This window comes from Elephantulus edwardii, unplaced genomic scaffold, assembly GCF_000299155.1.
Source record: "Elephantulus edwardii isolate Elephantulus edwardi_28Jun2011 unplaced genomic scaffold, EleEdw1.0 scaffold00001, whole genome shotgun sequence".
Lineage (NCBI taxonomy): Eukaryota > Metazoa > Chordata > Mammalia > Macroscelidea > Macroscelididae > Elephantulus > Elephantulus edwardii.
This window is the reverse complement of record NW_006399751.1, coordinates 2,644,373-2,654,629: the sequence shown is the minus strand read 5'-3', so window position 1 is coordinate 2,654,629 and position 10,257 is coordinate 2,644,373. Positions and strand designations below refer to the sequence as shown.

Below are 10,257 nucleotides of genomic sequence, written 5' to 3'. Positions count from 1 at the left end.
CCATGGTCTGCCAAAACAACAAACAAATGTAGAAAGTACAGCCAGAATGCTTCTTGGAGGCAAGGATGATAAAACTGTCCCTCACATTCATTAGGCATGTTGCTAGGAGGGGCTATCCCTTGAAGTGGGACATGTTTCTTGGAAAGGCAGAGGGAGTGAAAGAGACGAAGACCCTCGACCAGGTAGCTTGACACGGAGACTGCTACAGCAGGCTCTAGTGTTCAAGACGTGTGAGGATGACAAAAGGACAGGATAGGGTTCAGAACTGTTCATACGGTTGCTATGGTTGGCACTCAACTTCTTGACACCTAACAACAACTTAGCCATGTGGTGAAAGTTAACAAAAGGCAATGACTTAGAAAATCCACTCTAAGTAAGTTACTACAGCACAAAAGAAATGATCAGGTGCTGCTGGGAAAGAGGCAGTATGGTACATATATTTCCTTAGACTATTCTTTTTCACAAAGAAAAAACATTAAAGCTGTTGTGAGCCAAATGAACTTTGTTGTCCCAGGTCACTGGCAAAAGATCCTTACGATTTAGAATAGGGCAAACAACCAAAACCAAACCTTGAGTCCAGAATCCTATGCCATACCAGGATGTCAATTACCACTGAGTAGAAAACTCCAGCTCAAAACTAGGAGAAGCAAACATCATTACAAAAGCAGGCCTAGGTCCTACCTATAACAACAGTGAATCTTTCTGGCTCCACCATGGAACTAATTCTGAGTTATACACACAGGAAGATTATGGAGAAAGGCTTGGTCCATGGCTTAGCTATGGAAGAGCAGCTACAAATTAAAAGAACAGAAACACTGTAAAAGCCCTCTGATACTCAAGCCCATAATCCAAGCACAAGGAAGCAAAAACCCACCACTAAAAGAATCTGGAGTCTAGGTCACATTGAAATCACCTCCTATCTTTTATGACTCAAAGCCCTAACAGGCTGAGGCTGCTAATTTTTATATATAAATAATATCTCACTCCCAGAATGTCAATTAAATGTACATTAAATTATTACTGATGGAAAAATAATACATCATTTGGAAAGTTTCTTTAGATCAAACATTTAAATATAATAAATAACTACAATAACTATATATGGGGTAGTACAGAGGTTTAATGCACTCAACTCCTCATCAAAAAGTTGAAGGTTTGAGCCTGCTGAAAAGAGAGTTAGAAGTTAGGCCTGGTAATCTACTTTTGAAAAATCAGCCACTGAAAACTCTCTCAGATGTATTTCTACTTTCTACTCTGACTCACATAAAGCAATCATGAGTCAGAACTGGCTCCACTACAATTAAGTAAACGAATAAAAATAATAGAGAACACAAACTCTAGGACAAGAATGCAATAAACAAAATGGAGATCATGAGACAGTCTCTGAGCAAATCTATTTAAAATAAGACACCTGGGGAAAAAAATTTATGCATTAAAATTGAATCATGTTTTTAAAAACCAAAAATGTGAACTTGCTAAAACATAACTTAAGCAATAATTTTTAAAAATACTGCCTTTGAGGAAATTAGAAATTTCATTATTTTTAGAACGCTTATAATATTAAGAAATTATAATTAAAGGAAGAGTATATGGAGATTATTCCAAACTACTGAAGAGCAATGATGTAAGTTTGAAGACTAAGGTGTTCCTGATTCAAGGCCTTGTCTTTTCAATCACTTGTTACGCATCTGAGAGCTGGACAATGAAAACGGATGATAAAAGAATTGATGTCTTTGAGCTCTAGTGTTGGCCAAGAGTACTATATATCTAATGAACTGCCAAGAGAACAAATTTATTTAAATAAATTTTCATTTAATATTGGATTGTTTATAAAATTTGTATACATTTTGTTTCACACAATCATTTCCATTCATTGTTGTTATGTGCTGTCAAGTTGCTTGCGACTCATAGTGACCCTTATGCACAAAAGCTCTGAACCCCTGCTCTATCCTGAACCAACCTTAAGACACACCTACCCCCATTATCCCAGTCACTGAGTCAATCCATCTCATCCAGGGTCTCCTCTTGAGCTGTCCCTCCACCTTCGCAAGCATGATGGCCCTCTCCAAGGACTGGTCCCTCCTTGCAGCATGTCCAAATATGTCAGACAAAGCCTCAAAATCTTTACATCCAAGGAGCAGTCGGGATTCACCCTCTTCAGGCTCCTCATAGAGCCCAGCCTAGCAGTCCATGATATAGTCAATACTCTTCTCCATCACCAGAATTCAAAGGCATCAATTCTCCTCCTTCTATCCCTAGTCACTGTCCAGCTTTCTGATGCATAGCAAGTAATTGTGAAGACCCTGGCCTGGATCAGGTGCACTTTGGGCTCCAGACTGACACTGTCGCTCTTCAGTACTCCAGAGAGGTCCCAACAGCAGATTTTCCCAATGCATTTCATGTTTTGATTTCCTGGCTGCTGATACCAAGATTGTGGAGCCAAGCAAATTGAAGCTGTTAACAATCTCAATCTCTTCACCATCGATCATGATGCTGCCAATCGGCTACAGGGTGAGAATCTTTGTTTTCTTGATGTTGAGCTTCAGTTCATATTTGAAGGCTGCAGTCCTTGATTTTCCTCAGTTTCAGCAAGCAAAGTTGTGTCACTGCATAATACCGGTTGCTAATGAGTCTTCTTCCAATTCTGATGCCACATTCCTCCTCATAGAACCCAGTTTCCAGATGATCTGTTCTGCATACAGATTGAAAAGGTATAGAGATAGGATGCATTCCTGGCATAAACCTTCCCAATTTTGGACCATGCAGTGTTTCCTTGCTCTGTTCCGACAACTGCCTCGTGGTCCCAGCACAGGTTTCACATAAGCACAATCAAGTGTTCTGGGAATCCCATTTTTCTCAATTAGCCACAGTTTGTTGTGATCCACACAGTCAAAAGCCTTTGCATAATCAATGAAACACAGACTAGACATTCCTCTGGTACTCCCTTGCTTTCAGCCAAGATCCACCTAACATTAGCTATAACACCCCTAATACCAAGGCCTCTTCTGAACTCAGCCTGCACATCTGGCAGTTCTCTGTTGATGTGCAGTTCCAGTCATTTTGGGATAATTTTCAGGAGAGCTTCCATTCATTATATTTTATAGAATTAATCAACATTGAACTACGCCCACCAGATGTTACCACCATGTCTTTCCAGATCCCTTCTGGACCTTTCCAATTTCCTTTATCCTCTCCTCCCTCTAGCCATTAAATTGTGTTACCCTATGATTGCCCCCTTGACCATCCTTAGCCCTCTGCTCCTACTCTCCCTGTCTTGGATCCTTATACACATTTTACTAGTTATCTTTCTAGTTCTACAAATAATGGCCTTATGCAGTATTTGTCCTTATGAAACAGCCAGTTCACTCGACATAATGCTGTCTAGTCCCATGCTTCTTGTTATGTGCCATCGAGTCGCTTGCGACTCATAGTTATGTAATAATTTTCAAATCACTGTTCCTAAGTGCTGCATTGTATTCCATCCATTATGTGAATGTACCACAATTTCTCAATCTGGCGTGGGTGTAGAACATCACGGGTGGCCTGCTAGCTGGCTGCGTTGAGGGGGGAGTGCCTAGAGAGGGGTGTCGGGTGACGGAGTCCAGGCCTGCTCTTGGGGGCATGATGACGACTGCTATATTAAGTCTTAGAGTGGATCTCGCGAGGGGGTCGTAGAGGAGGTCTCCTGAGAAAAACCCATGTTCAGCTTTTTGAGGAAACATCAAACTGCCTTTCAGAGTGGATGTACCATTTCACAATCCCACCAACAATGTATGAGAATTCTTATCGCTCTACATCCTCCCCAACATTTATTGCATGCTGTCTGAATTAACAGATATTTTGGATTAAATACAGTCAGAATGTTCCCTGGAGGCAAAAACAGTGAAGCTTAGACTCATGTACTTTTTAAAAATTATTATTATTTGAAGGTTATATTTACTATCTAGCACCATAATCCAGTCTTGCGCTCTCCCATCAGCTGGAACAAGGGTGAGGAGAGAGCACGTGGGGAGGTGGCGGAGCTCTCCCTCGGAGGCCCCGTTTTTACTCTAAGGCAACTCAGGATCCAGCAAAGAGGAACCTCGCTGAGGCTGCGATGACCACATGCCGCTGGTTCGAGGGTGAGTAGGCTCTGGTGGAGGGGCCTACAGCACAGGGCCCTCACGAGCTAGGTGGCTTCTTCTTGGCATCCAAGTCCTTCTTGATGTCCTCAAGCTTTCTGGCCAGGTTTGGTATCTTGCAGTTCTGAGCCAAGTACATTCCAATGATGTTTCCAAAAGTAAATCCAAGCAGGAACTGGAGCATGATGTCAGCGGGCAGGGTGAGGAAGAGACAAGGCCCACAGCCACTGCCAGGCTGATCCCAGCCTGCCTCCCCCGAGCACGGGGTGGAACCCAGACTCATGTACTTTTTAATGCATGTTGCTAGAAGTTTCCTCAGAAAGGGACATCAGGCTTGGAAAGCTGGAGGGTCAGTGAAAGAGAGGAAGACTCTCATGGAGATGGACTAAAACAGTGACTGCACCAATGGACTCAAGTCTGTCAGAGATGATGAGGAAGTCACAGGACTGGACAGGTTCAGGTCAGTTCACAGGGTCACTATGTATTGTACATGACTTGATGACAATTAACAACAACATATGGAAATTAAAGGGCCAGGGTTACAATCAAATGGGATTCTAAGTAAGAGTCACCTCACAATAAAATAGAACCATTTTAGGGTTACAAGAATTCACAGGTTTTGGTGGTGGTGATGTTAGGTGCCGCTGAGTCAAGCACACCCCAGAATGACCCTCTGACATCTGACCGTATCCTGTCCTGTACCATCCACATACTTCTTGATACACCAGAGCCCACTTCCTTAGGTAGAATACCCCTTTTCATATTTACAGTCTAGTTTCTAATCCCATAGATGCCTGACAGAGCAAATGCAAACCTTCTCTAGGAGAAACACATTCAATAAATAAAAATCTAAAATAATTCTTTCATAAATTTTTTAAAAACAGTATCCAATTCACAAAATAACCAAGAAAGCAGGAAATTAAATCTATGTGTGAAAATCAACAGAAATAGGAGACAATGAAAAAGATTATATAAGTGTATTCTATTTTCACTGCTTCAAGTATAAAACTAAAATTTTTATAGTTAACTGAGAAGATGTCAGTCTTGAGATTAAGGTACACCTGATCCAGGCCATGATCTTTGCAATTACTTGCTATGCTTCAGAGAGCTGGACAATGACTAAGGATGGTAGAAGAAGAATCAATACCTTTCAGTTGTGGTGCTGGAGAAGAATGTTGAACCATGAACTTCCAAGAGAACTAACAGGTCTGACCTAGCGAAGGTGAAACCAAGCTGCTCCTTGGAGGCAAGGATTTTTGAGAGTCTGTCTCACATATTTTGGGCATGTAGCCATGATACCATGTTTGGAAGGGTTGAGGGACAGTGCAGGAGAGGAAGACCTTTGATGAGATGAATTGACACAATTACTGAGATAATGAAGGTAGTTGTGTCAGGACAGTGAAATTGGCCAAGGATAGAGCAGAGTTCAGAGCATAGGGTCACTATGAGTTGTAGTTAACTTGACAGCACATAACAACAACAATCTTCGAACACAGGGTATCTATGTTTCTCAAAGAAAAGTGACATTTTTCAGATTTCCTGACTGGGCTCCCATTTTTGGCAAGTCTAGATCACCTGATATCCTTATCTGCAGGCCAAAGTTTTAGTCAAGTGTGTAAGAACCAAAAGATCCTGGAATGCACTAATAAGCCTTTAGTATTTCTGTTTATCAACATTGCTTTTAAAAATCTGGTTTGTTTTCTTTTTTTTCTCACCTAACCAGATCTTCAACCTAACTCTCCAGCATGAAGCTGGAACTGATTGGGACTTTTAAACGGTTTGTTACCGTTTGTTCTTCTCTCTAATAAGCACAATGGCTTACCCCCTTTTGAGGCAGGGGCCCCCGTGTAATGAGTCAATGCTTCTGTTAACTCCAAGAACCTTTAATTATTTCCACCATTTTCTCCATATGTTTCCTTGACAGACTGTGAATCAGAGGCAGGCTGCTGGTTGTCAGAGACAGGAAAAGTCCCTGGCCTTCCCTGCTGTCAGGGAACTCAATTCTGCAGTGTCTACATCCTTGGACGGGTTATCCTGCCTCAGAGTTTGTGCAGCACCTTCTGTTTTTAGTTTACTGGTGAACAGGGCACATCACAAGAACTTGGAGTGCAGCTAAAGCCAAATCAGACTTGACAGAAAATTATTAGCAGGGTACAGAAGGAAAAAAGATCCCCCTTCCTTTCTGTAATCAGGTTAATATGTGCATGGAATGTTTCACTTTAAAAGGTAGTGTGTTTTGGCAAAGCCAGTTTCTTAAGTAGAATTTCAGTTCCCATTATGCGAAGCTATCCATTGCTGCTCTGGCAGGGCCTTTGATCAGTGAACTCAGTGGGAGAGAAGGGCATAGGCATATTAATAACTTCAACATGTGGCCCTTCAGCCCAGCTGTACCCTTGTCTTGGAATAGGGCCAACTGGACAGGGTTTTCTTAAGTCGACCTGTTTATGCATGTTTTGGAAAGGAGTAAAGGAAAGATAGGGGTCCAAGGAAGGAAAAAAAATCTAGTTTCATGGGAGTTCTTTGTCTTATTCCAGTTTTGTATTTGGATCCTATGGACCCTAGTTCCATCTCTACTGCTACTATCTACTTCTGTTGAATTGTTATGGAGATTAAAGCTGTTAATTTTATTTACATAGCAGTTTAGGCCAAGGTTAGAGAGGCAGGAGGCTCTGTAAGAGTCTAAGGGGATGAGAGATTAATAGTAAACAGGTACTTGGAATAGGAGCCCAGGGTCCATTTTAGGCCTGTAGGTCCAGGACTGTATCTTTGCCCATCCCTTACCCCTTTGTGTAGGTATTTCTGACTGCTTTATTTTGACAATCACAAGCTTTAGGTCCGTTAAATTAGTGCCTCAAACTAGATCCCAGCCTACTCTTTCAGTGTGTGTTTCCTTGTATTACTTTGTGCCATTTCCCTCTCATTTGCTTCTGGGGATGCTCTTTTGCCACGCATCCCTATCTGCTCTTGAAAACATTCCCAAGTGATTCCATATCATGATCATGAAAAGCAGCCTTCAGTTCTCATTCCTCAATGGTGATCTCTTGTTCTCTAACGCCTCCTTCAATTCAGTATTATTGTTATCATTTTTCTGATCCAAACCTTCCATATGTCTAAATCCCTAATTTCTTTCTTTTTTAAGAATCTTTAAAAATTATTATTATTAATACTACTATTATTATTATGATGTGTGTGTGTGTGTGTGTGTACCGTTAAATCAGATCTGACTGGTACAGGCTGAAATTGTCCCTCCTTCAAACCACGCGCCTCTGGGATTGTAGTGTAGCTTCTTGCCACTAGGCCACAAGAGCTCCCTCCTAATTTCCTGTTATCTACTTGTTATAAAGGAATGACAGGGAAGGATCCTGTGGGTGAGAAGCAAGACCCCCAGGGCACTGAATTAACTAGTTAGAATTCAAAGTTTACTTTTGTTACAAAGGCCAAAATAAGAGTGGCTTAAACAAGGCAAAGGTTGATTTTTCTCTCAGGGAACAGCCCAAGAAATAGCAACCTGGGACTGAAACAGTGGACAAAATCCTGACTGCTCCTAATCTGCTGCCTGTCTCCTTTCCATTCAGACCTTCCAGCTTTGCTTGTAGGATTGCTTCTTCAGCTCCTGTTCCCACATTCCCATTTATGCCAGCTGGAAAGAGGAAAAGTGAGGGAAAAGACATGCTTCTTTCCTCTTAAGAGTGTAAACTGTACTGAGGGAGGCTTCATACTCGTGGCCCAATGAAAAGGGGTTCATTGTCAACCCAGTTCAAATCTGGTAACTGGTCCACATTTGAAACATGGGTAATATCCTCCCAAGAAGTTGATGGCCTCTGAAAAGCTGGTAAACAACCACAATAAGAACAAATTGTACTGATTGTCTCTAATTCCATAGTTCAGAACCTATTCACCTGGCCACACAGCTGTGAAGAGAATGGCATATGAATATTTTCATTGTGGCCTTCTTTGTCAAGAAACCTATTTAGAATTATATTTCAAGCAGCTATAAAGCCTGCTGCCATCAAGTGGATTCTGACTCACAGAGACTCTACTGTACAGAACAGAACTGCCAGCAGGGTTTCTAGGCAATACATGTCAATAGAAGTAGACGGATACTTTTTTCTCCCTTTGAATGACAGGTAACTTCAAATCTTTTTAGTTAGCAGCCAAGTACTTAACAACTATGTCCTCAAGGCTCCTCTCAGACAGTTACAGAGGGTGTGAAATTATGGGATTATACAAAAAAGAATGAGTATATTATTCTGTCCTCTTGAATTATAAGGATATGAGGTAGCATATTGGTCATGTTTTCCTATTGTTTTTGAACTACTGTTCTTTGATTACCTCATTCATCTTACCAATTGAATTATCCCAGTACTTACTATCAGTTTGACACGATGCAAAGCCATGAGCATATAAAAATTATTCCTCAGGAGAAGGAGAGACAATCTCCTCCTGTACCAGTCAGATCTGATCTGATGGTACACACACACACACACACACACACACATAAGAAGAAGAAGAATTCTTCCTTAATCACTCTCATTTTTATCAAGTTATAACAGACTCATAGCTGACCCTATAGCACGTATTTAGGGGCTGAAAGAAGACTGACCATCTTTCTCCCTCAGAACAGCTGGCGGATTCAAACTGCTTCCTTTTGAGTTGGCAGTGCAACTTCCTACCTGGGCCACCAAGTCTCCCTTTTTTGTAGGCCTTGCCTTTTGTATCTTTCTCTCACCTACATGCAAATAAGTTAGATAAGAAATCAGATGTCCTCTGTAGAATGAAAAGAGGGCAGTCACTCCTTTGTTCACTGTTACTTTAAAGCTGGAACTGACTCTCCACTGGTTTTCTAAGACTAAATCACACAGGAAGAGACTCTCCATCTTCCTCAGAGCCACTGGTGGATTTGAACCCCCAGAGGCACACAGCCTTGAGGTGAGCAGCACAGCTCCCCATGAACTAGGCCACCAGAGCTCCCTAAGTAGGAATAAGATCATTTAAACAAGCCTGAAATGTCATTATAAAGAAAGTAAACACTATTCTGTGAAAAGTGATAGCAAGTTAACAAGAGAGATGAAATGAATAAAGTTCACTTATAAGGATATAATTTCTCCAGAAAAGAAATCATTGATCAATTTGATGACATGAATTTTGTTTTACAAAAAGTTTGCTACAAACATCACAAATAAAAATCAAAAGATTCACAACCAAGTAAGAAGAAAAAAAGTCACACATAGGACAGAAAATGGGCTAATTTTCCTCACATATAGTATAAAACCTGCCCAAACCAGAAACTGTGTAAGGTGGAGGGCTGTCAGAAAAGGAAAAATATAAATATTTTCCACTGATAGAGAGTGATAAAAAATGGTAAGACTGCATCCTGTCAAAAGAGAAAAATTGAGAGATTCAGAAAAACAAGATAGTCCCATTGAGTTTTGCCTTTCACAGTTTTCACTCTGCATGTGTGTATGATCTATATCAACTGGAGGTGGGGGTAGAAAATTAATAAAAGAACAGATTCTTTATAGGAAAAATGCTAATGAGCTTTAAGTATGAGAAATGTGTACACCCTCAGTGAACAGAAATTCACATTACACTTGACATAGCACATCCCACATTTGCAAATGTACCTAATTATGAAGGGTTGTGGGAAACAGGACAAAAAGCATTCATATAAGTTGAAAGGAGTATGATATATTAAAAAACCCCAGGATGATTCACTATTATAGAGGGCCTCTAAAATTTCTCCCAAGGATTCCCACCTCTTGAAATCCAAATCCTTCTGTGACTCTCCCATTTTGATTGTGCTGGCCCTAGTAAGCTTCTTCTAACCAAAAAGTAAGACTGATGAGATGTCATTTCTGAAAGAACTCTAGCCTCCATCTTTCAAAGAAGTACAATCAGTACAATAAAATTATTTAATCAAAAGGGGGAAACATTAGAAATATTTTATAAACTCTTTATAACTTTCCCCCCTAAAGTCCCTCTTTTTGGCCTACTTTAATTTCTTTTATCTCTTGTAAACTCTTAATAACTTTTAAGACAAAAGAAAATCAAAACCAAAGTTACATAAAATCTAAAAATAAAATCACAGTTAAAAATAATATATCAGACTCTGTAAAATACAGCTACAACAGTGCTA

At 40.5% G+C, this 10,257-nt stretch overlaps 1 protein-coding gene across 1 annotated transcript; it reads right to left on the bottom strand.

The window, feature by feature from the left end:
• Positions 1 to 4,161: 4,161 nt before the first annotated feature.
• Positions 4,162 to 4,305, bottom strand: LOC102858521 (uncharacterized protein C7orf73-like). The gene has a single exon (XM_006878642.1). It carries the CDS (start codon positions 4,303 to 4,305, stop codon positions 4,162 to 4,164), a length of 144 nt encoding a protein of 47 aa, XP_006878704.1.
• Between the last annotated feature and the right edge of the window lie 5,952 nt (positions 4,306 to 10,257).

Coding starts and splice junctions, on each gene's coding strand:
- LOC102858521 (XM_006878642.1), bottom strand. CDS start 4,305: ATGCTCCAGTTCCTGCTTGGATTTACTTTTGGAAACATCATTGGAATG.